At 44.1% G+C, this 27,739-nt stretch overlaps 10 protein-coding genes across 10 annotated transcripts; 4 read left to right on the top strand and 6 right to left on the bottom strand.

The window, feature by feature from the left end:
• Positions 1–1,045: 1,045 nt before the first annotated feature.
• Positions 1,046–1,828, bottom strand: PHALS_04852 (ribosome biogenesis protein nsa2; the record flags this gene model as incomplete). Its single annotated transcript, XM_024718707.1, has 1 exon — positions 1,046–1,828. One exon carries the CDS (start codon positions 1,826–1,828, stop codon positions 1,046–1,048), a length of 783 nt encoding a protein of 260 aa, XP_024584079.1.
• A 165-nt stretch (positions 1,829–1,993) lies between these two features.
• PHALS_04851 (probable xaa-pro aminopeptidase 3) lies at positions 1,994–3,592 on the top strand (the record flags this gene model as incomplete). Its single annotated transcript, XM_024718706.1, has 4 exons — positions 1,994–2,111; positions 2,179–2,425; positions 2,478–3,447; positions 3,512–3,592. 4 exons carry the CDS (start codon positions 1,994–1,996, stop codon positions 3,590–3,592), a joined length of 1,416 nt encoding a protein of 471 aa, XP_024584078.1.
• A 129-nt stretch (positions 3,593–3,721) lies between these two features.
• Positions 3,722–4,924, bottom strand: PHALS_04850 (Spen paralogue and orthologue SPOC, C-terminal; the record flags this gene model as incomplete). The annotated part of the gene is made up of 6 exons (XM_024718705.1): positions 3,722–3,794; positions 3,856–3,953; positions 4,019–4,375; positions 4,451–4,537; positions 4,598–4,673; positions 4,806–4,924. 6 exons carry the CDS (start codon positions 4,922–4,924, stop codon positions 3,722–3,724), a joined length of 810 nt encoding a protein of 269 aa, XP_024584077.1.
• Positions 4,925–4,961: 37 nt separating this feature from the next.
• On the top strand, positions 4,962–7,855 carry PHALS_04849 (dna mismatch repair protein mlh1; the record flags this gene model as incomplete). Its single annotated transcript, XM_024718704.1, has 9 exons — positions 4,962–5,386; positions 5,457–5,550; positions 5,612–5,752; positions 5,808–5,995; positions 6,063–6,246; positions 6,306–6,638; positions 6,704–6,938; positions 7,009–7,136; positions 7,199–7,855. 9 exons carry the CDS (start codon positions 4,962–4,964, stop codon positions 7,853–7,855), a joined length of 2,385 nt encoding a protein of 794 aa, XP_024584076.1.
• A 212-nt stretch (positions 7,856–8,067) lies between these two features.
• On the top strand, positions 8,068–10,289 carry PHALS_04848 (cmgc mapk protein kinase; the record flags this gene model as incomplete). The annotated part of the gene is made up of 3 exons (XM_024718703.1): positions 8,068–8,755; positions 8,822–9,651; positions 9,711–10,289. 3 exons carry the CDS (start codon positions 8,068–8,070, stop codon positions 10,287–10,289), a joined length of 2,097 nt encoding a protein of 698 aa, XP_024584075.1.
• A 2,205-nt stretch (positions 10,290–12,494) lies between these two features.
• PHALS_15053 (hypothetical protein PHYSODRAFT_504486) lies at positions 12,495–13,816 on the bottom strand. The gene has a single exon (XM_036407169.1). It carries the CDS (start codon positions 13,344–13,346, stop codon positions 13,083–13,085), a length of 264 nt encoding a protein of 87 aa, XP_036263420.1. The 5' UTR covers positions 13,347–13,816; the 3' UTR covers positions 12,495–13,082.
• Positions 13,815–16,339, bottom strand: PHALS_04847 (hypothetical protein PHYSODRAFT_559903; the record flags this gene model as incomplete). Its single annotated transcript, XM_024718700.1, has 2 exons — positions 13,815–14,219; positions 14,282–16,339. 2 exons carry the CDS (start codon positions 16,337–16,339, stop codon positions 13,815–13,817), a joined length of 2,463 nt encoding a protein of 820 aa, XP_024584073.1.
• Positions 16,340–21,750: 5,411 nt separating this feature from the next.
• Positions 21,751–22,275, bottom strand: PHALS_15052 (uncharacterized protein). Its single transcript, XM_024718699.2, has one exon. The coding sequence runs from the start codon at positions 22,058–22,060 to the stop codon at positions 21,860–21,862; it is 201 nt and encodes a 66-aa protein (XP_024584072.1). The 5' UTR covers positions 22,061–22,275; the 3' UTR covers positions 21,751–21,859.
• A 617-nt stretch (positions 22,276–22,892) lies between these two features.
• Positions 22,893–24,425, top strand: PHALS_04846 (aldehyde mitochondrial precursor; the record flags this gene model as incomplete). The annotated part of the gene is made up of 1 exon (XM_024718698.1): positions 22,893–24,425. The coding sequence occupies one exon, from the start codon at positions 22,893–22,895 to the stop codon at positions 24,423–24,425; it is 1,533 nt and encodes a 510-aa protein (XP_024584071.1).
• Positions 24,426–24,865: 440 nt separating this feature from the next.
• PHALS_04845 (reverse transcriptase) lies at positions 24,866–27,342 on the bottom strand (the record flags this gene model as incomplete). The annotated part of the gene is made up of 3 exons (XM_024718697.1): positions 24,866–24,878; positions 24,939–24,950; positions 27,164–27,342. 3 exons carry the CDS (start codon positions 27,340–27,342, stop codon positions 24,866–24,868), a joined length of 204 nt encoding a protein of 67 aa, XP_024584070.1.
• Between the last annotated feature and the right edge of the window lie 397 nt (positions 27,343–27,739).

The following is a 27,739-nucleotide window of genomic DNA, read 5'->3' as shown; positions in this document are numbered from 1 at the left end:
TGCGTGACAACGCATCAGCCAAAGCATTCTGCTTTCCCAGCTTATACTTCACCTCGAATGTATATTTTCTCGAAGAAGGGTAGCCATCTAGCCATCCTCTGCGAGAGGTGGGGTGGCTGTGTCGCAGTGCGTAGTGACGCATGATCTGTATAGATCACAAACGGATTGGAGCCGAGCAGGTGGAACCTGAACTTGACAAGAGCATACTTCATAGCAAGTAGCTCCTTGTCATGAACTGTGTGGTTCTTCTCTGCAGCTTTAAGCTGTCGAGATTCGATCGCGATCACCCGATCTCGCCACTCAGCGTCTGCTTGCAGCAGTGCACAGCCGATGGCAAAGTCCAAAGCGTCACAGACAACGCTGAAAGGACGATCAGGGTCTGGCAGCGCCAGTATCGGTGAATGCAGGAGGCTGTCTTTGACTCCGTCAAAAGCCTCCTGATGTTCGGGGTTCCAACTCGTGAGAGCGAGTGACATTCCGGTGACAGCGGTAAGCACTCCGAGCGGCATGCTGTGGGAGTGGCTGCTGATGCCCCAAGGGCTGTCAAATGCACCAGCAACATTCAATCGTCTTGTGACGCAGTTGTTCAGGTCCCACAGGGCGTATGCACAGACATTCTCTGACGACATTTTCGTTCAACCATTCCGCATCCTCTTTAAGAAGATTGGATAATGGCCGGGCCATTTCTGCGTAGTTTACGCTGTACTTGTGCAAGTAGTTGAAAGGACCAAGCCACTTACGCAAGTCTTTTTGCTTCTTTGGAACCGGCCAATCTACAATGGCCTTGACCTTAGCGATATCCGCTCGAAGGCCACGCTTCCCAATGAAGCACAATATTCTACTTGAAATGAAAAAATATCACTTCGAATATTTTTGCTTTTGCCCATGTAATTTTTATGTCGAAAATTCACAATAAATTACCCTGGACTTATTAATCTATAAGAAAAAACAAATTACGCTAAGTGACATATTGAAATAGCTATTACGTCGTTGCACTAGCAGTGACGATATTCAATTTATATGGCAAATGGTTTGTATATAAGAATTAGACAAGTAGCACAGCGTTGATGCAGCCGTCATTTTCCGGCACATTGGTGATCTGAGCGTATTTTCCCCACACAACCTTTCCAGATGTTGTTACCAAACCGAGCTCACTAACATTTACCTCAATAATAGTGCCTTTGGTCATGACCCCAAGTTGGGTGTATAGTGGGCTCTGAGGATTCTTTTTAACGCCGAGTATAGCCAGCTGAAACGTAGTTTTGAGCTCTGGATGTGTAACATGGGCTTTTTTAAAGCGCATGGCACTAGGACGAATGAAGCGCTCGTATTTTGGTGGCTTGCGGGTAAAGTTTTCACCCACAAACGTAGCTTTTGTAATCATTCGTTTCCAAGCCTTGTTGCGTCGTTTGCCCGAACGCAGCACCTTGAACATTTCATCATCAGCTATTGGTTTCACCTTGGGAATTGGAACGTCCCACTTGCCAGCTTTTTCCTTACGTTTTTGCTTCACAGTATTGCTCAAAACTTTAGCACGAGAAACACCCTCGCGATCAAGCAGGTAAGAGGGTACAGCACCGTCCGGAATCTCATCGTCATTAGCGTGTTTATTCGTACGTTCATTATGAAGTGCTAGTGTCTTCTTCATCGCAGCCTTCTCTTTAAATCGCTTTTGATTGTACAATTTAGCACGCAGACCATGAACCTTCTGGGCAAATTGTGAGCGGCGATGCACCTCACGCGCTTCTTTCTTACGCTTCTTCTCAGCAGCATCCATTCGCACACCATGGCGTTTGCGATGCATCTCCATATGCTCATGTTGTGGCATCTTGTCTTACAGTCTCTGCAGCTGCTAAGGTCCTTACAATGACGATACTTCCTCACTCTTCCACGCTATCGCGCACTTCTTGAGTGTTGTGACCAGTCAAACAGCTCGCACTTAGGAATTTCATGCGACATTCAAACGACATTTATATGTGAAGTGTGTCATATCATGTTGCGGCTATCGTTACGGGCTCCGATCGCTGCACGAGCTACGTCAACACTCTCCGTAGCGGCTAATTACAAGCCATGCAACCCATTTGAAGTGAAGGCAGGGTATCTACAACCTGGTGCGAGACGAGTCATTGGAAATGGTGATAATTTGTCCATATTTTGATCATAATATATCATGACTAGGTCTTCCAGCCTCGGAATTCCAAGAACGCCGAAAGAAATTGTTCGCTTTAATGCCTACAAATACCGCATTCATTACGAACGCAGCGTCAGTCAAGTACATGACTCATGATATACCGTGGGAATTTCATCAAGATACTAATTTTATGTACCTCACTGGACTTGAAGAACCTGACGCACACGCAGTGCTTCTTAAGACTCCGGATGTGTGTTCTTTTGTTCTTTTTGTACGTCCACGAGATCCTCACAGGTGTGTTTTCTGTAGTTGATATCAATTTGTATTTATCTGATAGATGGTGCAGTGAACAATGGGATGGCGCTCGCATAGGTCTGAATGGAGCAAAGGATCAATATCTAGCTGATGATGCCGTTCAACTAACAGAATTAGCTCCAACATTGCACAAACTTTTGTCTGGATTAGACAAAGTCTTTGTACTGAAGCCTAATGGAGGTAGTTATTCGTCCACGTTTGTCGAGGCAACAAAAAGTTATCACAATAAGTTTTTCATGGGAGACAGTTTAATTGAGCAGCTTCGTGTTATTAAATCGGAAAATGAACTGAATCGCATGCGATTTGCTGCTGAGATTGGTACACAGGGATTTATTGACATGATGAAGAACACACGTCCTGGAATGTCAGAGCTTGCACTTGGATCAACATTTGAAGGTTCGATTAAGAAGAATGGAGCGCTTTGGAACGCATTTCCAAATGTTGTAGGCTCAGGATCAAATGCTGCAGTGATCCACTATTTGGCTAAACGTGGCATGCTTCACAAGCATGATTTGGTTCTAGTTGATTCGGGCTGCGAGGTTGCTGGTGGTTACGTTTGCGATATCACGCGCACATGGCCTGTAGGTGGAACTCTGTCTTCTGGACAAACTATGATGTATGAGTTTGTTTTGGACGTCCAGAAGAAGTGCATCAAGCACTTGGATAATATGATTCAAATGAAGTCGCCGATTTCTTTGAATGATTTGCATGATTACTCTGTGGATATCATGAGAGAACGTATGATGGAGCTGGGCATTCTAAAGGGTAAAAGTGAAACAAAATCGCGTGGTTTTGTTCGCGAATTTCAAAAGTATAACCCCACACATATTGGCCATTATCTTGGATTAGACACGCACGACACACCGCACATCATGCGATGTGAACCACTTGTTCCAGGCATGGTGGTGACTGTGGAGCCTGGTATTTACTTGCCGGAGAACGACTTTGATTTGCCAAAAGAGTTTCGAGGTATAGGAGTTCGCATAGAAGATGATATTGTGGTACGTATGATTTTGAGATACCTGCTGATTCGCGCTAATGTCATGCATGTGTTTCCTGTCGTAGATCACCGAATCTGGCATTGAGATCACGACATCGAAAGTGCCTAAAGAATTAGATGCAATGGAGGCGCTGCGTAATAACTAGATTCAGAATTTCTTCGATATTGATGATCGACTAGTAAGTCTGCATGATATTGATGTAAGATTTTGTGGAGGTTCGTCGGTTACCACACACGCTTAGGCAAACGCCTCCTTTCAAATTTTATCTCCTAACTCAGTTAGATACCGATTTACTCCATTCTTGCAAAATATTGTAATGATGTTCGTGGAAAAGTCCATACTCTTGTCTGAGCACGAAAGAATTCAATAAGCATGAGTGCAATAGTATGAAATTTTGTAAATACTGACCGAAGTTGAGCGATTTTTGTTGCCCGCTCGATCCTCGGCAAGCTAGAAAGCAAGGCCACCTCATGATTCGTTGCAGCTGATAATGGCTTGACTTTGGTCTACATAATAATCATTACACTCACTCATTGATTCATCAAGCACAAAGCCTCAAGATATGGAATACCTCAACTTTCTGATTGTTCGATATGGGCAGTGGCAAATTCTGATGCGAGTTGTCTGCTATGTCTTGTCGCTGCTCACGACTAAAGCTACTAGGTCGAATTTGGCCACGTTCACCGGTCTCGCTTGCTAATTCCGGCTCTGATTGTAATGTGATCTTAGCTTTTGGATCAAATTCTGTTTGCAAGGGATAATCAGACGCTGTTTTGTCGAAGCTTCTTGCTCTCGCTTTCAACGGTAACGTGGCAGGGGCTTCTGGTGTTTGCTCCGCTTTTAAAACCAAACACCTTAATAGATAGTCACTCTCTTCAACCGGTGCTAGTACAAAAAGCCTTTTATCTGCAAGTAAAGCTACCCCAGCCTGTTACCACGCAATACAAACGCACCCTATAAGCATTTCATTGCAGCAAGACAAATGGGCTCAAAACTAACTCACGCGTTGTCGACTTTTCAAGTACTTGGAAAACTTTTCAAATGGAGCAATGTCACCTTGCGTTGCCGATTTAACAAAAACTTGGATAAGCTACGAACAAAATCGTAAACATTTTCTCACTGATTGATACATCTCATTCATTGCTGTTACCTGTCCTTTACAACACGTAACCAGCTTGTCCAGCTCATAGAAATCCATGCGCTTGATGACATTCACCGAAAGCAGTCTACCATATTAACGTAGTCAGCTCATTCATATTGTTCTTGCAATACTCGTGTTTGAATCATGTGTTATGCTACACAAGAGCGTCTCTTTCAATTTCTTAGCTATATGCATCGCTCTGGCCTCTAATACATACCGAAGCGCTTCAAATGCATTCAAGTTCTCTGTCGTACACAATATCGACAGGTTACTGTCTATAGCGACAACGCAGTCGAAGAGATACTTGGACGACTTATATACGCTAAATGTTACCATGTTGTCAAACTACAGGGTACCCCAATTTCTTTGGGTTATGCACCGTACCCCGAATGATAAAATGAAAAGTACGTCAATCCTTAATATGTCAGCAATACCACGCATTGAGCGCCTTAGTCCGGAAGTAATTAATCGTATTGCAGCTGGAGAAGTCGTGCATCGTCCTGCTAATGCAGTCAAAGAATTGCTTGAGAATGCACTTGATGCAGGAGCTACACATGTGGCAGTAACTGTGAGTCAAGGAGGTCTCAAGCTCTTGCAGATCCAAGACAATGGACGAGGCATTCAGCGTCAGGATCTCGAGATTGTTTGTGAGCGTTTTACAACTAGTAAACTTAAGACTTTTGACGATCTTAAAGATATCAAAAGTTTTGGCTTCAGAGGTGAAGCACTCGCTAGTATTTCGCATGTAGCGCATGTGTCAATCACATCTCGGACAGCAGACCAGCCTTGCGCTTATAAGTACGATGAATGCAATGAGTAAACGTAAACTAAAGACGTGAGAATATAACTCAAGGATTTTGTATTATAGAGCTTCGTATCGCGATGGAAAGTTGGTGGCAAAGCGACCAGGAGAGTCGAAAGATCCGAAACCATGTGCGGGAAAGAACGGAACATTAATTGTGGTACGTTTACAGAAGAAACTCATATGTTACGCTTGAAACTCAAGAGATGAGTGTTATGAAGGTTGAAGATTTGTTTTATAACTTGAATACGCGAAAAGTGGCGCTGAAGAATGCGTCAGAGCAGTATAGCAGAATCCTGGATGTAGTGCAAAGATATGCTGTTCACTTTGGTGGAAAGGGTGTCGGATTCGTTTGCAAAAAGGTAAGGCTAGCAAGATTAAGGGAGCTTTCCTATCTCTGACTCTTGAAGTATGTAGCATCGTGAATCTTCATGTGGTGTTAACACTACACAAAGCTCTTTGCAGTTGGACGCGATCCGTGCTATCTACGGTAACAAACTTGCAGGTGAGCTCATTCCATTTGAGCACATTAGAGGCGCAAGTGCTACAGGCTCGTTGGATCTACAGCGTCATGTTCGTGGATACATCAGCAACGCTAATTATCAGTATGTTCTGCAATCATTTGTCAACTAACGTTAAGGTATCGAGTTAACAATCTCGACTTGTCCGTAGTCTGCAGAAAAGCACATTCATCCTATTTATCAATGACCGTCTTGTCGAGTGTCCATCGCTCAAGCGGGCTTGTGAGTATGTTTATTCGCTGTATCTACCGAAGAACACACACCCGTTTCTCTATCTGAGCATGGAACTTCCTCCACGTAACATCGATGTAAATGTTCATCCTACAAAACGAGAGGTCGGTTCAAATATATAATATGAAAAGGTTATAAAGCTTATTATCTTAACGCCGTTTAGGTCCACTTTCTACACGAAGAAGACATAATCGATTCGATAAGTCAAGCGCTCGAAAAGCAGTTAAAAGGTAGCAATGAAAGTCGAAGTTTTTCTGTGCAGCCGATCACAACCATGCTGGAAATCCCTTCAGCAAATAATAGAGATGTGTTGACGAAACAGCGCAGACGCAAAAGTATCACTGACGAGGATCACAGAAACGCAGAATCAAGCGAGGAAGAAAAAGACAAGCAAGAGCTTGAAAGCAAAGATGAAGCTAACACGTCTGTTGATTCGATTGAGCTTGATCTCAGTGAAAAGAGGACGCCACCTTCGAAAATATACCAACCAGCACGGGTAAGTGATTTTGTATTGTGGGCTAGTGAATGTGCAAGAAAATAAGTGAAACTGCAATCTATTAGGCTCCGCAGCGTTTAGTGAGAACTGATCATCGCTCCAACACAATTGACAAATATTGTTTTCTGGAATCTCAAAGAAGTCATCTTTCGCAGTCAAGTTCGCAAGACACTGAAGAAGACAAAAACGTTAATCGTGACAGAAGTGTTTCGAAGCACAATGAGATCGTCAAGAGCCCCAATGCTGCAACGTCCACCTTACCTTGCAAAAGAAAGCTGTCAGTCATTCAATCTACTCATGGTATGAACTCGCGTTTGGACGCTAAAATACTTGTTGTAAACGCCACCTTGTTCCTTTGTTTTATGTGTAGAGCCTACACCCGAGCACGAAAATGATCGTCGTGAAAGTCTGGAAAATACTCAAAGTCCACAGATGCTATCAAGCGTCCAGAATTTATTGCTTGATATTCAAAAAAAGACGAACAACGCACTTTGTCGGGTACGTCTGAGACCTGAATCTTGAGATATTTTTAATGTGGTTAAGTGACATCGTTGCTGTAGCTTTTTCGTGAGCACAGTTTCGTTGGAGTCGTTGACAAGCACTTTTCACTCGTGCAATGCCGTACAAAGCTGTACATTGTGCGACACGATGCTATTGCCTTTCATGTGTTCTACCAGCAAGCATGTCACCAGTTCGGTGCAATGCGACCGATAAATTTTCAAACTTCGTTTTCGATATACGATCTTGTGCTTGAAGCGCTTCGAAATCCGCGAAATGGCTACGCCGACGAGGACGGACCCAAAGAGCAGCTTGCCGATGAAATCAAGACACTTCTGATTGCCAATGGTCCAATGCTTTCTGAATACTTTTCACTCGATATTGATTCGCAGGGGATGCTGCGAACAATTCCTCAGCTTTTACCTGATCATGAACCTTCAGTCCATTCCCTACCAGAATTTGTGTTCCATCTGGCAACTGAAGTGAATTGGGAGGAAGAGGAGCCATGTTTTGAGACAGTGGCACAGGTGTTAGCTCAATATTACGGTGAAATGCGATACCCTAACAATGCCGAGAGCGAAGCATTAGTTTTAGAGCATGTGTTGTTTCCAGCGACAAAATCTTCATCTTTTTGTCCACCTCATGAGCTCAACGATACGCAATTGATCACACCTGTCGCGTGCCTTACAAACCTCTACAAGATCTTTGAGCGATGTTGAGAAAGAAATTTGAGATCTGCACCAACTGCATTGAATAGAATGGCGTGGAAGCCATAAGGACCGCAGATGGCGATAAATGTAAACCAGTTGGCTGTTAGAATAACGTTTTTAATCATTTCGATACATGAGATTGACTTAAAGTAGAGCGTAGAGGACTCATTCCGACTCGACGAAAATACGTCATTTAAGCTTCTCCTTAGCCCTCAAGAACCATGAGCGGCAATAAAACACATTCGGTACACTTTGATCCATCCGTATGTGTCGATCAAAGCAGTGAGCGCTCAACTGCAGCACCGAAACTTGGTGGTGTGTCTACTATCGTCCCAACACCTGCTGCTCTCCCTGTGAAACGCAATGGTGTTGTACGTAAGATCATGCTACAGACAATTGGTGAGCAGTTTGAAGACACGACAGTAGCTACGGTGCAGAGCTTTGTGGCTAGTATTGAGAATTACTGTGCAAGTACTGAGAGCTTGGCTAGTCTTGGAAAGTCATTGTATACGTCATCTGCTTTAGTATTTGTAGTCGACGAAGCTATGCGTGTGATCCTTTGGAATGATTGCGCTATTAAATTAAGTGGGTACTTACGAGATGAAGTCGCTGGTCGCAATCTTATCAAGGAGCTACCGCATCTCATTCTTCCTGCTTCTGCTACTGTGCTGATTGATGCATTGGCTCAATGTGTGAAAGGATCTGCTGTAACTGGAATTATACTAGAGCTTGTTACGAAAGATGAGATGAAGCTTACACTGCTGGGATCGTGTACACCTTTAGTAGGTAATCCGATTGGAGCAGGTATGCTCGTTGTGGCACAAGATCTAACCCATCTGTCTTTGAAAACGGTCAACGAGACTACACTCGCAACGACACCGGCTGTGCTGAATCAAGCATCTAAAAATCGTACGTTGAGCTTTAAAGTGCTGTGTTTAATGTCACTTTAATTCTCTTTCTTCGTATTATCGACAGATCCTGTTTTAAATTCAACGCAAGCGGTGGCGACTGCTGTCGTGCCTCTTGTGACCGTCGCAGTATCCAAAGCTGCAGCAATTCCATCGTCACTTCCAGCTGCAATGACATCGAATGCATCGACAATTCCAGGATGGAGTGAAATTGCACCGAATTATTCGATTGAATGTGTGCTTGGACAAGGAAGCTATGGACAAGTAGTACGTTGCAAGCATTTGCCAACAGGAGAGATTGTGGCAATCAAGAAGATTCAAAATGTCTTTTCAGATCCAATTGATGCGAAGCGTATTCTTCGTGAACTTTGTATATTACGACAATTGCGACATCCGAACATTGTGCAGATTCGAGAAATTATTTCACCATTGGACATGAACCACTTTCAAGACCTTTTTGTCGTTTTCGAATATCTTCCTTCTGATTTAGAAAAATTGCTGCATTCACCACAGTTTTTGACAGCTGAGCATTTGAGGTGGCTACTTTTAGATCTACTCAAGGCTTTAAAGTACATGCACTCGGCTGAAATTGTACATCGCGACTTGAAGCCAGCTAACGTGCTGTTAAATCTTTCCCCGGTTGCCATAAAAATTTGTGACTTTGGTTTGGCGCGTGGTCTCTCGTCGTCTGCCTCGACTTTAGGACGCAAACGAAAGCGATTAAATGATGGATCAATATTAGATGAAAGCACTTTGCAGGGTGTGGGTGTCCATCCACGTACTCCTGCTGGTCGAATCAAGCGCCAATTAACTGAACACGTTGTCACTCGGTGGTATCGAGCACCTGAGATTATCTTTCGTGATCACGATTACTCTGCTGCTATTGATGTGTGGTCGGTACGTCCGTGTAGTCTCATTTGATCAAAAATGGACTTAAGTTTAACGGATGTTTGTAGGTTGGATGTATCTTTGCAGAGCTACTAAGTATGCAGAAAAGTAGTGTGCCGTCTCATTACCAGCGCGAACCACTTTTTCCTGGAGTTTCATGTTTTCCATTGAGTCCAGGTGCTGGACAGGTGGCGTTGCCCCAGGATAGTCGTGACCAATTAAATACAATTTTGGACGTTCTGGGCACGATGGAGGAAGAGGATATTGCTGAGATAGCAGATCCTGACGTACAATACTATTTGCGTAGTTTGCCACCTCGACCAAAGCGCAATCTGCAGGAAATGTATCCAGGTGCTGAACCGGAAGCTATTGATCTACTTACTTGGATGCTCAAGATGAATCCGAATAAGCGTGCGACTTTAGATGAAGCTTTGTCGCACAAGTATTTGGCTAGCATTCGATCACTGGAAGAAGAACTTGTTGCTCCTGGAACGATTCTGCTTGAATTTGACGAAAAAAAGATGAATGTGTTGGAGATTCGCCAACGGATGATAAGTGAGATACGATTTTATCATCCTACTGCTGGTATTGCTGCAGTAGATGCACAGCTCATAGGTGTTACTAGCAAAAAATCTAAGCAAGGGTAAGAATTGATATTGAATATTGTAGACAAAGAAAAAATGAATCTATTTGAAAAGGTATGTTTAAGCGTAATTAGATCGTTTTATTAGCCACATCATTTTCGAATTAGACCCCTTTTTACTACTATCACAACTAAACTTGTCACTTTGTTCACAAATTCCTATTAATCGTTATAGATGTACTCCATACACTCGATTACTTTATTTTATATCGATATACACGATGACATGACACTCTTAAACAGGCTATATCATGACTGGGGTTGATATCAGCAATCGTCGAAAATGGTGCTAGCAGACGTACCGCTAAGTTCAATACTGATACGATTGAGATTATCTCGATGTGCGCATTACTTTCAGTCCCATTTTAATTGAGCCATTAGCTTAAATCTGTCGGCATCTAGATGTGGAGTGTGAGACGCGACTCGATTGTGTAACTATCACTCGTAACGACAATCACAAGGCTGACTTGGACAAGGGCCTTGACAGCCGTAGAGTCGTCTGCAACAATTGTCACGCAGGTTTGCGTCATGCAGATAACATACGGCATCACCATCTTTTCTCAATAAAGAATTTTACGTCTTGGCGAGACCAGTAGGAACACGCACTCGGCGTCGTCCAGTGTCCCAACTCCCTGCTCCGTTGAAGCCTTGATGCTATTAACAACATCCGACATAGATCTGTTAGTTCCGTAGTCTTCGTCCAGTGGATAACGTGCCACTCAACGCGCATCAGAAGGGCCTTGCTCAAGATGCCTCGGACCTCGTCCGACCATACCACTCTTGGCTTGCAGCAACTGCTTCGTAACGTGAGCAGTGATCAGAACATTGCATGCCCTCACACGTTCAACCCGCGAGCCATGGTCAGGACTCTTGTCCGATTCACCTTCGGTGTAAGACAACGCGGATACATCGCTATCCAGCACATTGACCGTCCCGATCCAGTGCCTGCGCCAATAGCGCTTCTGCTTCCTAGCAGAGGTGGGTTCATGACTCACCAAAGCTCCACCAGGAGGTGTGCGCGTAGCGCCCAAGGTCTTCGACCTCCAATGAATCCATGGCTCGTAGTGTTCTAACCAAGCCATGCCAAGGATGAGGTCATAACTTAAATCCAAGTCTAAGACAAAGCAGCGTTCCACACTATCAGTGTCAAGAAACATTACACCGAGGTCCACAGGGACTCTCGGCACAGTGACGGTGTCACTCGACCGCGCTTTCAGACCTCAGCAAACAAACTTTTTCAATCGTGGAGCGTCGAGCAATTATGCTCGACGCCCCGGAATTGATCAGAATTTGTCATAGCTTCTCAAAGCCCTTCACGGTCGCTTTTATGACCGGCAAGCCCGGCTAGCATATACGCTCCATATTCATGAGCACGGAGCTCTTCGGGGCTTGTCCTGCTGCTCTCTACCCCTTTGAGACCCGAAAGAACTCAGTTCTTCTCCAGTAGGGCGCCCCGCGCCTGCTTGGTTTTCTCGTTTCCCCTTGACGAGCCAGACTGGTTAGATGTGGGACATCGGCTCGATGAATTTTGACGCGCCTTCCGCAGGGGACTATCAGTCCAAAGGTGACGGGTGTCTCCGCAGACAAAACACCGTTGGGTGTTTAAACGCTGCCCGGTAGCTCAGAGGACATCCTCCTCTTTCGCATTGCTGAGGTCTACTGGCTCAGGCCTGTTCGAAGAGCTATGATGGTGTGCATTCAAACCATGTCGTACCGACTTATAGTTGAATTTGGCATGCAATGCCACGTTTATCGCTTTTTCAGAAGAAGACGGATTCATACAGAAGACTTCTATGGTGGCCACGCCCGTGCGGAGGCCCTCTGTAAAGACAGTCACTGTGATCGCCTCGGGTAGAGGATCGGCTGCCATTTCGGCGATGAAAGTACGCAATCCTTGGCCAAAGTCCATCAATTCTTTCTACCCCTGTCGGTCGACAAGGAAACGCGATCGTACGCGTTATGCTTGGTTGGGCAAGTAACAGCTGCAGCTTCAGCTCCGCCCAGTAGAAAAATACCACTTCAACCGAAGTACCGCACGTCAGTGCTCATTCTCGCACTCGACCACCGAGCTTGGAGATAGCTAGCGCCACACGCTGTTGCTCAGTATGGACCATGGCGAACGCCATGGCCATTTCGGCCTCTCTTATTTGGAACAGGAGATTTTCTCCACCCTTACCCTCGAAGGTTTAAACGCTCACAATGCACAATGAGCGGCCTGGGTTTGGAGGAGTCACAAACGATGACAAGGCCCGGAACGTAGATGTGAACAATATTAGTCAATACGAGTTGTTTTCTTGGTGCTGAGAGTTAATGACCTTGGACGTCACAACATATTTTAGCTGGATGCATTGCGCATACTGAAGTAGAGCTGCTTGGAATGCGAAAGATTGGCTCGACAGTCATTTCCATCGAAACTTACTAAATTCTCAGTCACTAAAGACGGGAAGGTCAAGGTGACGACCGTCTAGAAAGCTAATAAAACAAGAGAGTCAATGAAAAGTGTTCATTTTCGAAGATTAGATCTTTTGACCCAGTCTGCAGTACGTAGAAGAGCAAGTAGCCAATATGATTGACGAGACCCTCCTACGGCACGATCATGGAGCAGCTCAAAGATATCGTATTCACTTTGGTTCAGATACGAGCTTTTCGCCAGTGTGCACAACTTCTAAAACAATACCCAGCTTTCAGCAACAGCACTTTCATTTGAAATTGCCTTCACTTTGATATTGTTCTCATCGTTTTTTTATTACCCTCTAGTAGCATACGAGGCTGTACACGTGACGATTCCTGGAGTGCATTATGAATCGCTGCTCCAAAATCCTGATGTTCTTACGGCGCTATGGCCGTTTTCGTCAAGCAACACGCGATTTTTGAGCACTGTGCTACCGTCTGTGTTTTTACCAAAGTCTTCACTTTCGAGAAAAAGAATCCGCAGCTTATAGCGAACAGATGAAGAATGGAGTGAGGAGAACACGCACTGTATGTAACAGGGGCGGAGAAGACAACGCGATGTCCGTGGGAGTAACAGATTGTCAAATTGACGAGCAAAGTACTTGTTCATATAACTTTAAAGATAAAGCTCACATTTTTTCCATTGACTTGTATCTATACAATTTTGACAACACTTGCTTGAGTAGAGCCTTCGTTACAGCAAATGGAAGAAGTGCTGCATCTGTACTACAACCAGAATGATGGTGAGCTGGTAATCACGATGGTATCAGTTATAAAACTTTGAACGTAGGGACAAGGTCTTTGCAGCTCGAATCGTGCATAGTGTCATCATTTCATCACGAGAAAGAGTCTTTAAATTTAATTTGATGCACATTGTGTGCGCGTCGATGCTAAGATCTTTCGAAATATGTTGCTCACTATGCGGAGCAGTCCACGTGTCCAGTTTGCTTTCTCGAAAGAGAAGAATAGTTAACTCAACGCATTTTTCGATTCAGCACATGGGTAAGATATCGTAATTTCCCTTTTTACTCCAAATTTGTCGTGCAGGTTCATGAGTTTCCTTCAAAATCGATAGAAGTTATAACTTTTCTTCCCGATTTAAATCTTCATTAAGCCGTTTTCTCTTTGGTCGCGGGCCGGGCTTTCGGCGACCAGTCCCGTCTTCAGAAAAGTAGAAATCAAGAGGCGTTTTAAGCGATGGATCAATAGGAGAAGCCTCGATTGGCCATGGTGCGAACGAAGTCGAGTAACTCGCCAGATATTTTCCGATCGAGTTTTGTTTCGCATCGTACAATGAATTGATTCGACGTTGCTCTAATTCCGAAGCATGGATTGCATGCAAACACGGGAAGTGTTGATCTTGCCAGTCAAGACACGTACATTCCCAATCGACAAGGTTCACATGTCGCCAACTATCAGGAATTTGCAATCGTGTTGGGCCAAGGTAGCGCACCATAAAGAGTCCATTCGAACAAGGAATTGACTGTAGTCAATAGAACTGGGTGAGAGAAAGCTTGAACACACAAACATGAATTGTCAACATACCTCGCAGCGCTGACTTCCTTGTAATATCTGTTGGAGTTGTGCGTCTCGCTTGGGTACAAGCTCGTGCCCTGGACGTGTCTTGACAGATTGACGACGTTGGTGAAAAATCTCGGCAATTTTAATAAAATACTGGTGGAACGCGTTAAGAGGGTACGAACTACTGATTGTATCTTGACCAAACCAGTCAATATGGCTTCGGCTTGCATGTTGTGGCAACAATTCATCACTTCCTAACGCCATGGAAAGATCCGACGTTAATTCATTAAATGTCGGTCGCCGAAAGTTTTCCAGAAACGCGTATTTCACCCAATTAGCGCGATCCAGATTATTCAAATATGCCATGACTGCTTCATTCGTAGTGACTAGTGCTTTATAAAGAGTGTCGAACTCAACTTCGCTGTCACTGCGGGCCAGATCAAAGAGACTTTGTTTCTTTTCAATAGACAGATGGAGTTTTGTTGTCGTTTCAAGTTCATCTTCTATTAGTCGACGCATGCAATAGTGGTGACTTGCTAACGGCCAAACACTATGAATAGCGGCTTCTAATCCATACATACGACCAGCAAAGATTGTATATTGATTCCAGTCCACCACTTGCGTATTTTGCAATGCAGTGAGAAACCATTCCCAATTTGTTTGATTTTCTTCGGTCACAAGTGCGAGTGCAAACGTAATAACATCGTCATTAAAGTCTTTCGTTGCAGCTTTAAGATACACACCACAAATGACGTCATCAATGTCTCCATCCTCAAGATTTCCTATAATTGATTCCGATGGTGTCTCTATACGTGGGATAATGTGATCCAGCGACAGAATTTTACGACAAGATTTGACACTATTTAATGTCGCATTTGGGATAAATAATGCGCGGGTAAATGCTCCATCGTCTCTTGTATCCACCCGAAACAAAGATCCTGGGTTTTTCTCCGCGACAGTACTCAAATACCCTCTTAACTTTTGAAACGACGTTCGTACTTGAGTGAGTCGTGAATCTTGAAGTTGCCGCTTGATTCGGGATGCCATCATATGATTAATTGTATGGCCTTGTGCAAGCAAGATCCGTCGAATCGCCTTGCCATCTAAATTGGCCATCACAACATTTGATGCCGGATACTGATTTACCTCATCCGTTACGATTCGACAGAGTGTCTTCATCGACATTGTCGTATTCCTCTGCGGTTTTACTCGTACTTGAGCAGCCTGCAAGTGATCAAGAGTAAGAGAAGATTCCGTACATGGTTCATGTGATCCCGTCGGTATTACTGTACCCTGTGATACGATAAGATCTGTACTTGAAGGTGCAGTGGGTATAGTATCACCAGTTACTGCTGTCGAAGGAGCGATAGCGACCGGATAGAGTGGCGGTGGAGGCCCAATTCGCCAGCCAATAAACTTATAATGATTGTGAAGGAAACAAGCGCGTGTGATCTTCCAATTCTCGTCCTTACCGTAGCCATTGATGTAGAACGGACATTGCAGTTTGTTCGCGGGAGTGTCGGGGTCAAAAAATTGCTGGCCATGGAGCTTTTTACAGCGATACTTGACATTTCCGCCGCCATTGGGTCGTGTACTGCTACCGGATACAAACAGCTGGAAACCACGCTGCATGGCAAATTGCTTACATCGCTCTTGTAGTAACTTTTGGCTTTTAAAAACGTCAATGGCACAGCCTGCGATCTTGGTGCCTCCTCTTTTTTCGTACGCAATGCCAAAGTCCGCCGCTGTAGCATCTAAGTTCACAGGTAAATTCTCAAGTAATAGTCCTAACTTCTTCGCCTCTTGTAAATCTGCTTCATCCAGTCGATTGTATTGAGAAATCACAGATACAGGTACTAAAGATGACTCTAGTGCGGACACTGAAAGAGGTTCAATCTTTGACAGCGAAAATGACTCCAACGCTGGTACTGAGATAGACATTGGAATTGATACTGAAGCAAGCTCGGGTTCATGCGTTGGATCACACTTTTGAGCGAAATTTGAAGCATGCTCTGCAGTAGACACCAATGTGGGCTTGAAGTCCAATGTTGCTGTAGGAGGAACCTTGTCGTTACTAGTCATTTTGTCTCAGTACGTTTTGACGCACAAAACGGGGGAAGGCACTGACAAGATTCAGTACTTTCAAAAGAGCTTATCGTGTAATAATATTAGGTTATGGTAAGTAAAACACGTATCACTGACAGTAAATTTTTGTAACTATCTAGCTAGTAAATTATATAAGTGCTTAATTATTCTGAATTAGCCCACAACGTTGAGATATAAGTTGTCAGAGGTGAGAATTTCAGAAGCAACCATTATCTTTGTGTAACTCTTTGTCAGTGTATGACGCCTTTAGTACGAGCCACAAGGCAAGAGAAGCGATGCGACAGCGTTGAAAACGAAATCATGTGTTATCGTCAGCTCGATTCAAAGTATAAATTTAGTTGTTGTTTGATTGTGTAGAACTTTCCTTCCATTTCTGTGATTATAAGTTTGCTCGATCGAAACACCTCCAGTATTCACACGCGAATGCATACAGCAAATGAAGCTTTTATGCTCTTCACGAAATATCTCTTGTGATCACATCGATGTGCTATTAAGGACGATCGAGACCACGTATACATTGGATACACGCTTTGCGGGGTGAGCATCAGATGTGTGCTTCACACAATCCTACTAGCACTTTTTCCAGCATCGCGTACATTAAAAGCCAATATGTATATTCGCATAAGTTTTGTAACTGTATTTCACATGTAATATTCTTCCCAGCATAGATCTGGATCGCAGAGTGAATGTGCAGCCTTCTGAAACAGAATACGGAACGTACGGCATTTTCTAGAAAGAAGATAACAGCGAATTTGATGGCGGTGGAATACTCTGCATGAGGTTGTTGACACAGCGGCAGATATGACGGATGAGTCCGCATAAATAACGCGCAGAGAGGTTACTCTATCTAGAACCGGAAATGAGAGACTTTAATAAACTAGGTACTTGTTTGCTTTATATTTTGTATCTCAAAAGTGACATATGATTTAGAGTTAAATATAAATCAGACTGATACAAACTAAGTCTACTTTACTGTGTTCGATAATAAACTATGTTTTTGCATAGCATTGGGTTATTGCCACATGATCCACAACCCTAATTGCCCTCCTTTCATTGTACTAGTATTAATCGTGAATGATACTTAATCATAGGCAACAAGGTACCAGTTCTAATGAAGACCATGCGAGTCCATAGAGGAGAGTTTTGTCGAACACACTAGCTGCTAATCTCACGTCGCGCAATACAAGTACTTACAAGATTTTGAACAGTACATATTGCAAAATTTACATTCAATCAATCCGATATGAATGTCAATTTTGAAAACGGAGAGCAAACTCAGTACATAGTTGCTGTTTAGGCGCTCAATTCCGCGACTGGATGAAGCATACTAGTTAAAAGTCGCATTCACCAACCAACATGGATGTGTTGGTCACTGAGGACACTCGCAAAGCACTTGGTAGGAGGAATGAGGCTAGTCATACCTCTTTATCCTTTGTTGCAAGAATATCGCGACGTGGTGATGATTTTCCGACCATATGTGCTGCTCCCAGACAGAAGTGCGTTATTGAAAAATGACCTGGTTATTGAAACCGCATATCGCGTTCCACGTTGATGTCCCCTCCATGAAACCTGTTTTACGCAATGGGCGCTTTCTTCTTTGCAAAGCCGCAAAGCAAGAGAGTGTGAATTTCCCGACATGGCCTTCATTGTCTGTGTTCAGAAGATAAACAACAAATGACGACATTTGGATGCTTATGATATGCTTGATACAGCGATTGTTCCGGCGCAAACTTTGGTGGTAACATGGTGGCTGCAGCCTTTGATGTAGCTGACTATTAAGCCACCATATCATCAGAAGCAATGACTATCCATGCAATACGATTGGTATCCCAAGCGGGATGCGTCTGTGCGCCGCAGAAGCTTAAACGACATAAAATTCTTACTCGTGATGTGTAAAGCACAGAAAGTCGGATATAGACATTCAAATAGAACACTTGCAAGCAGTATGTTTCGGAATTAACTGCTTGTTAGCTGATCTTCGGGTATCAGCGAAAATTCATTTCTGGTAAAAATCATTTCAAACATGATTTGCCGGAAGGCCCCGCGAATTTTAAAGTCGTGGTAGTTTGTCTTGTGTCGCTACTCCGAACGGCCATACGGAAGCGTTTCGACCTGGCCAACTACTTAAAAACAGCGCAAAATACGCCGATATGACTCGCCACCAAACTAGTCTACTTATAACTGATGTCAAAAGGTGCCGAAGTGCGGCAAGTGAATGTTGCTGAGTTAAAAGCGGTGGCGGGAAAAAAGACAACGTGTGTGCTTTGATTTTTGTCCTTTTTTCGTAATAAAGGATCAAAGTAGATTTCTGTCGGGCATGAATGTGTAAGCGATTTCGGTCTCAAAAGCTCAAAGCGGCAGAAAAAGCTGCCTGGATTGTATCAGGTAATTTCTCGCTATGAAGTATACTGAAGAGTATAAGCATTTGGCGTACGTCAATGCGCACATCGACGCCGTAGCCACATCATCCACAAAAATGGATACATCTTCCTTGCCTGTCGAATATAACGTTGAGTTAAAGTATAAGCTGGATTGATGTAGTAGTTTATGTTGTCCTTGTCATAGCTCACAATGATGACGTTGAGCATTGATGATGCGATGCATATAGTGTATATGTCACAACAACATGTGTTGCATAGCGGAAATTTTTGGGCAGTAAGAAGTTTGTGAGCCGGGTGTAGATTAATCAGAGTGTATGGATACATTTGCACCGCTATTCCTCAATTTTTAGACTTGCTATATTACAGCACTCACCTTATGACACTGCGTAGAGAAATACCTCATGTTAAAAACTTCAAGCACAAAACGCTATTCGGCCCTGTTAAAGGGAACTCTTCAGTAAACTAACGCCATACATATCAGCGAACATCAGGCCGTGTGCGACCTGCACGTGCAAAACGTGGCAACGAATTGAACCCTCGCCGCATGCAACGGTGGCTACAGTCATCCTACTAATACTGGTAGCTTTGAACAATGCTGTCTATACATCGCCACCGTAGACCAAAATAATAAAAATATTGGCTTGGCTCAAACACCGCGCGTCTTTGGCACAGCCACAATGTGTTTACCGTCTGGGTGCTGGAAAGGTTATCGATACGATTCAACTCGCTGATATCAGCTCGGACACGCTTCGTAGCAAAATCTTGACCCTTGTCTTGATATGATGAAGTATTGACGCCTTGGTTCGGAGCCAGAATTTCACCGAAACGAAATGCAGATACTATAGGCAGACGGAGCATACATGGATATGCAATGGCTCACTGAACACAGTTTAAAACCTACATATGCGCTGTCTGCCATCTACAGTACTAAGTCGCCACTACATTACATTGGATCAATTACGAGCGCGGCTGTATGGGAGTTTGAGCTCAGTCCGCAATGTCCTGAGGAGTGTTTTACTTGGGCTTGTTAGAACCATACCACGATCTCTTACGAGCCATTGGGGATATAGTGCGCCCATTAAAAACAAATCAGCGCCTCTACAATCCCCATAGCTGAGCTAACACATGGATCATCCCGGTATCGGTCAGAATTTTAGACTGTTACGGAAAGTTGTTGCGTCATTAATACCGAGATAGTGTACAGAGTCGGCCGTGGGAAAGTTATCTTTTGCCAGTACTACTCGCTGAACAGAAGGTTGTCCACTTTTCTGTATGACCCGGGATTTACAAGAGCTGTCACGAGTATCTGATGGCATGATCGCGATATCTTAAGGATCGTTTTGGCGAGATTTCCCTAGCATCGTGAGACTTACCACTTGGTGCACATTCGGATTTATCTTCCTAAATGAAGGGACACACTTGCCTGTCACAGCGCGTAGCAAGTGGGGCCCAGTATTGCTTCAAGTGATATAACATGCTCGTTTTGATGCGTAGGCCATTACCTGCAAGAGCTTGAGACGATTTACTTCGACATCCAAGCTGTGCTAGCACAATGAAAAGTGAAGCATTATATGACGTCTAGAATCGACACTTCTTGACGGGTGTGGTGACGTGTCTTCTTCACCCTGTGCTAGGCTTCAGTGCTTTTCCAAACGCTCAGAGATCAAAATACGGTTATTATAAAGATACGATTTACATGAGTGCTGTCGGTTCAGGCGCGGGTGGTACTCTTGAGGATTTGTGACCTAAGGGGTTAGAAATCGCTCACAAAGCAGCTTTCGAGCGCTCGTTTTGCTCATTATTTAAAAATGGCCAGCACCTCTAGCCGTGTGAAGGCTCCATTTTGTTGGGACGAATACCTGCTCAATACATAATCACGACCTGTAGGGATCTTTGATACTCTGGGTTTTTGTAACGGGTAAGCTCAGCTTGTTGAGCGATGTTTCGCTCATTGGTTACAGGCTTGACGTCGTCGTGAGATACGCGGCGGGAATTTATGACACTTTTCGTCGCAGGGAAGGAGCATGGAGTGCGCAATTCGTGCAAAGACAAGGTGGAGTCAAGAGAATCCCGCTTTTCCTGGATGGATCTTCTGTATGTTTCTCGGTGAGGACGGAAATGCTGGGTCGGGGCTTGGAAGCGACTATGACCTTGCTTATCAGAGAACGCCTTAGGCCTTCAACCGCAAATGCCTTAAAGAGCGTCGGCCGCAAGGACTGCGCCTTTCTTAGGGCTTGTTGGGCCGCAAAAACACGCAAAGTGAGCCCCTATTGCAAATAAGGTTTGTAAGAGCAGGTACTGTAAGGCTCAAATGATGGCTCGAAGTGCAGTGTGTAACGGGTACGTACCGTATTAAATGCACGTCCGCATTACACTTTTTTGCAATCATGACACGCATCATACTTTGTGTTAATGTGCGAAAGTCAAATGTATCAATGGATTGGTATTGAAATGAACGAAATACTGTGTAACGTTACACCATTATCTCTGGAAAACGTAAGCTGTCAGCCATGCAATACATACATATATTAACTATAAGTTAAAATTAGACTTAATTTCATCTACATACAGTATTATCAAAATAGAATAGTAGCCAATAAGTATTAAATTATGTGAAAGATTTCACTTACGCTTCTGTTTGGAGAGCCCTAGTAGCGCGAAGGCTGTGAGTCGACGTCTCATCTGTAATTAGTCCGTTGCATTCTCTGCCGTGAGACAGAGTTTAATGAATTGTGCTCTGTAGAACGTCCGCATTATTCTTTGAAAATGACACTTACTTGTGAAGAAGTAACTTCCAAGCTATTAATATCGCATAGATATATTCTACTGCTTAATACTATTACACAACTGGTAAAACCTAATAACGCGGTAGAAAAACGGTAAATTTGTGACAAAGTCCTCGAACTTTCTACCAAACATACGTAACAACCGCGGGATCTTTCAGGATTCGTTATGCATTTCTCTTGTTGCTTTTAAATCGTTTACAACTCGACAACTTGCCGCGCACTCATGAATGTACTTTAGAAATCATATACAGTACTAAGACATCAAAACTCACGACAAAGCCAAGCCGATCTTCCCAGTTTTTGTTCATATTAGTTCAATACGCCATTTCCTACACCGGATATACTACACTGCGTAATTTCTGTTCCGGATATACTGCTACGTAATTCCTGCACCGGATCCACAAATGTTCTGTCCTTGCCATTGTTTGCAATAGACGAAGCACCTGAGAAGGAGACATCATTGCTTGTAGCAAGCATTTAAAGGGTGATATATGGCGTATGTCGCACGACAGGTAATGATACGATCTCATTCATGATTCTTCAATATATGACGCGATTACTCATCAGAAACTTCAGCTGCTCTGTCATCGGCATTTTCCAGTAGCACACATAAACGTGGTTGTCGAGACGACGTGCTACACTATCGTTATGCGCAAGTTGTCCCAACTCTTCTTTTCCCGTAACTTGCTTACTAATCTAGTATGAGTGTCCATTCGCGAGATGATAAGGTGAAAGAAAAACTAGTAAACTACGTTGGTTTCTTTCATCAATTATAAAGAGAAGCATGTTGAGTTAAAAGCAGAAAAGGCGCGAAGGATCTAGAGGCAGCAAATAGACAGAAGATCCTCATGCGCACGTTTTGAACCTCCTTATCACAGTTGACTTGGAATTATTCATTTAGAGCGCGACCATAGAACATTAGTGTAGTTTCAAGACCTTTCTACCTCTACCTTTCTTGATCATAACGAGCTTTTATGAACTCCTATCTTCAAGTGATATATATACCTTCACATAGTGCATTTCTATACATCTTCGACAATTGTCCAATTTTTTGAAGTCATATAATATCCTAATACAGCTCAGTATCAGTAAGCATTAAGTGTACACCGCTCCTTCCCGTAGGTCGAGGCTTTAAATGCCAATCGTACTCCACCTATCCATTCTTTAAGCTCACTTGTCGCTACATTGCGTCATAAGTGTACTCACTAGCGCCTTAGTGTGTCGAGAAATGTGCAATGAAGACCTTATATCAACTACGAAGGCACGCAACTGATTCGATTTGATGCATTCGACAAGGATAAGTGACATCGATCATTCTTCATTTTACCTGCTAATACTCAATCTCGACTTCGCTTGCATACAATGCAAAGATCCATTTTACGCCGCCTTGTTCCTGCTACTGCTCGCAGTTCCTCGTCAGCTAGTCCCTTGCCACGTCACTTTGATTTGAACGACCCAGTGAGGCAAACGAATCTCTTTATCAACAATGAATTTGTGCCTTCTTCGAATGGTGCAACCTTTGATACTTTTAATCCTGCGACTGAGGAAAGAATTGCGTCTGTGGCCGAAGCCACTCCTGCTGATGTTGATGCTGCTGTTAAAGCGGCTCGAGATGCTTTTAATGGTACATGGCGTACTATTGACGCTGTAGAGCGAGGCCGTCTAATCTACCGTTTAGCAGATCTTATCGAGGAGAATGGTGACGAGTTAGCCGACCTCGAATCGCTCGATGCTGGCAAACCGCGGTCTCTCACACGCTTCTTAGATGTTGAAGCCTGTATCAACACGCTTCGATACTTTGCCGGTTGGGCAGACAAGATTCATGGTAGTACAATTCCGATTCCAGGACCTTATTTATGCTACACCAAGGAAGAACCGGTGGGTGTATGCGCCCAAATCACTCCGTGGAACTTTCCATTGATTATGACATCCTGGAAATTGGGTCCTGCATTAGCTACTGGCAACACTGTGGTGCTTAAGCCTGCGAAGCAGACGTCACTTACGGCATTACGCGTTGCTGAACTTATTGTTGAAGCGGGTTTTCCAGAAGGAGTAGTAAATATTGTTACGGGTGGCGGTTGTACTGTCGGTGCTCACCTCACACAACACTCGGATGTAGACAAAGTCGCACTTACGGGCTCTACCGAGACAGGACTAAAGGTCCTACGTACATCGCACGTGGATAATATCAAGCGCATCAGTCTTGAGCTTGGCGGCAAGTCTGCTAATATCATTCTCGATGATGCTGATATTGATGCTGCTATCCGACAATCACAGGTTGGTCTGTTTTTGAATGCTGGCCAGGTGTGTATCGCCGGTAGCCGCGTGTACGTACAGGAAGGTATTTATGATGAATTCGTCCGTCGATCCGGTGAAGCTGCTTCATCTATGAAGATTGGTGATCCACAAGATCTGTCTGTCCAACATGGCCCACAGATCGACGATGTTCAGTTTAAGAAAATTCTGGCTTATATCGAGACGGGAAAGAAAGAAGGTGCTCGTTTAATCTGTGGTGGAAAGCGTTGGGGTAACAGAGGGTTCTATATTGAACCAACTGTGTTCGCTGATGTGACGGAAGAGATGACTATTGCTCGTGAAGAGATTTTTGGTCCCGTTATGTCGATTATCAAGTTTAAAACCATTGACGAGGTGATTGAACGAGCCAACAATTCCGAGTATGGTCTAGGTGCTGGTGTAGTCACATCCAGCCTCGACAATGCGATCAAGATTTCAAATAGTGTGCGGGTCGGCACTGTGTACGTGAATTGCTACACGGTCATTGAAGCCAACACGCCATTTGGTGGCTTTAAGAATTCAGGCGTTGGTCGCGAACAGGGAATGCAAGGTCTTCGCAATTATCTTGAAAGCAAGACTGTCATTATCAAAACGCCGTGATGACTCTGTGATTAATACAGTCTAGATATGATATTTACTAAGGCAGAGCAGACTCTTGTGTGATCTGTGCAATTATAATCAAAAGTAAATCTTACAAAGTTCTTAGGTGGTTTTCGATCGTAAAGTAAATGCTGACCGTACGATACAATGCTAACGATTTCAACTTACTTTGGTTTTAAGACAACGAAAGTAAATAGTAATTAAGTGTCGTTTAGACAATAAAATCTTGAGGAATGGTCCAAGTTTAAAGCATCGACAGGCTCATTTGCCTCGTGGTAGAAAACACACACTGGCTCAACGATGGCATGAACATTGTCTAAAGATGCAGCTCAAGTTCCCTGCTGTGTCCAGTAAATAATTACAATAGACATTTAAACACCGCATAATTGTGGGAACATGGACGTGTATTCTTCGAGACGTAAATTGGACAACGAGGTGCATTACTTCATATGCCTGCAAACGATTAACACAGTAATTGCTGCCACATTAGATAGTTCATGACGTTCTCCGCACCTTTGATTGTTACTCACAAGTCAGAGAAGGCTCTGGCATGTGGGTTAGAAAGTCAATTGTTATTGTCAATGTTGGAACTTGAGACTTGTATAATGAATATACCAAATGGTCACAAATTTGCATTTCTTGAATCAGATCCTCACATTTCAATTTTCTACTTAATTGCTCCACTTATCAAAATAATTGAAAGCAGTTGTAGCGAAATCTAAAAATAAAGTTTATGCCCCAAAAAATTGGGTACACATATCTTACTGAAATGCGTAAAATTCCAGGGTGTAAAAATATCTTTCACTCTCGGAATTATAGTTCCAAAGTATGGTACTATTATAAAAAACATAATAGTATATAACTTTGGAGCGGAGAGTGCTAGTTTCACGCTATGCAGTGATCAGAGTCCTCTCCCCTGACTTGTCCACCTGACTCGATGGGAACGCCAAGGACCGCATCCGATGATCCAGAAGAGGTAGTGGTCGTTTCAGATACAAATGATCGCAATGATCATCCAAACTTCACACGGCGTTTATGCCTCCACCAATTGCCATATGGCAAAAGCCGTTTCTCGAAGATTATACGTCCAACCCGCGCTGCACATTCCGTGCCTACTTCCAATGGCTGAGGGCTTTGGCACTCCGTTGCAGAACGTGTGACGACGTTCAGCTCGTTTCTGATGGTCTGAACTTAGCTAACTAAAAAAGCTTGCCTTAGGTTTACAGGCTATGCAGGTCGTCATTATGGGTAAAGCTGTAAGACTTTATCCGCCGCACCGCGGCAGAGCTGTTGCGCGCCTTTGCATGCAGGCTTTTTGCTCAAAGTGAGAGCGTAATGAAGTCACAAAGTCGACCCAAAAGTGACTTTTGTCTTTCACGTCACAACGTCACATGAGTACCGCCTGCGCGCGAAGTGATCCGAAAAATTTAAAGCCTCCATGAGACACAGGCCTCCCCACTTTTTGATCAAAATCGCCAAGGGGGCAATTCTTCTGCGACTGGGACCCGTGAGATTTCGTTTTATGAAATCCAAGAGTGTTGACATGCGCCTCGAGTTGCTATGAGTCAGTTCTCAGATGTGATTTGTGAAATGCGCAACCATATCTTAAATCGCCGTAGGCGATTATGAATCGTGCTGCTACCGGATATCACAAGGCAGAGAGCTGCAGGGAAAGATGTATACTTTAAATCATCGTCAGCAAGACTGTTATGGCTTTTAATAGCGCATTCGACGTAGAACATAGGATGTGTTTGAGAATTTAGGAAAGCAATTGATTCCCTTTCTGGCCACGGCTGTGGATGGTTGGAGTGGCGCGGAGAGACTGCAGACTTTGTGCATCGACTGCGTCACGTTGATGATTATCGCTTTGCCGGAGCGGCTCTTAGCTACCGAGCATACAAATACGTCGCTTCGTGTGACGATGGAGTGCCTTGCGCCATTGAAAAAGAACATTGTTGCACTCCGTGCTCAGAACCGGTTGCTAGCCCAGCTTCTGGTGGTCGAGCGTATGTGGGAGCCGCTTCGGCGCCAACGCTTCATCGTTCACTTCCACCGGATTCCGGTACGGCTTAAGTAAGCCCACATTAAACACCAGGTGGGTGCACATCCTTCTCGGAAGGTTGGGCGTATACGCAAGGCGTCGCTTGGTCATAACCTTAAGGGGCCCAAAAAACCGTGGACGGAGCTTTGTCTTGAAGACAGCAGAGACTGCATGTGTATGAAGATTTTAGCATTTTATAAAACCAGGTCTCCGACCTCATTGTTTTCAACAATATTTGCTTCTTTCGTCTGCATATTTTTTCTGCATGTCTTGGATTTCAGTCATCGCATCGCGAACGTGTCGTAGAACACTTAGTCTGGTAAACAGGAACTCATCGACTTCTATACGGACAGTTAGGGGGCTGACATCAGCTAGCCGTTTAGCTATTTTTCCCTCTCCAATCCTAGAACCATGGGATGGCGGCGTCAGCGGAACGCGGAGATTAGCAAGCCCGTTTACGGAGAATGGTATGTAGCCGGTAGACGAAAGCGCTGCATTGTTCAGAGCGCTTCGGCATCTCAGCGCAGATGCTGCGATAAACGACATCAGTGACGCGATTCAAGCGCTCAGTCTGGCCATCGGTCTGCGGAAAGTCCGCTGTTGACATAGTCAAATTGGTGCCCAGCACCTTAACGATTGCAGACTCAAACTTCCCAGCGAAGCGTGGGTCTCTGTCAGGGTCAATTGACCGATTGACCCCGGGAGTCCATGCTGTTGAATGACACGTTCGGTAGACAGCGTTGCTGTACCCACACTGTCGATGGTGTCCGGCACTGCAGCACGATGAGCCATCTTGCTCAAACGGTCCACAAAGATTACTACATCCGTGTTGCCCGCCAAGTCCTTCGGCAGGCTAAACACAAAGTCCATACTCATGGACTGCTAACTCCCGGAGTGTACCGGTAAACTGGCCAGCGGCACCACCGCATTCCGAGCGAGTTTTACCCTTTGACACGTCTAACACGTGCGCACATATGGGCTCGTTCATTTGTACAGCTTGTGTCACCAGTAGTGGCAACTAATAGAACTGTATGTCTTCTCGCGACCAAGATGACCACTGAGTGGGGTTTCGTGGACCTCATAGAAGATACGATATTTCAAATTTCCATTGTGAGGAATCGCAATTCATGGCGTATCCGTCGAACTCGTGCTCTAGTACAGCTACCCGTTATTGAACGAATGTCGGTGTAACCGTGCGCGCGAACGTGCCGACAATGTTTTGTCCAAGCTTCCGAACTTCTTGTCCCCGAGTACCTGTAACAGCACTACACAC

This window comes from Plasmopara halstedii, assembly GCF_900000015.1.
Source record: "Plasmopara halstedii genome assembly, contig: Scaffold_2683, whole genome shotgun sequence".
NCBI lineage: Eukaryota > Oomycota > Peronosporomycetes > Peronosporales > Peronosporaceae > Plasmopara > Plasmopara halstedii.
The sequence above is the reverse complement of the archived record's forward strand: the minus strand, read 5'-3'. Positions and strand labels throughout refer to the sequence as shown.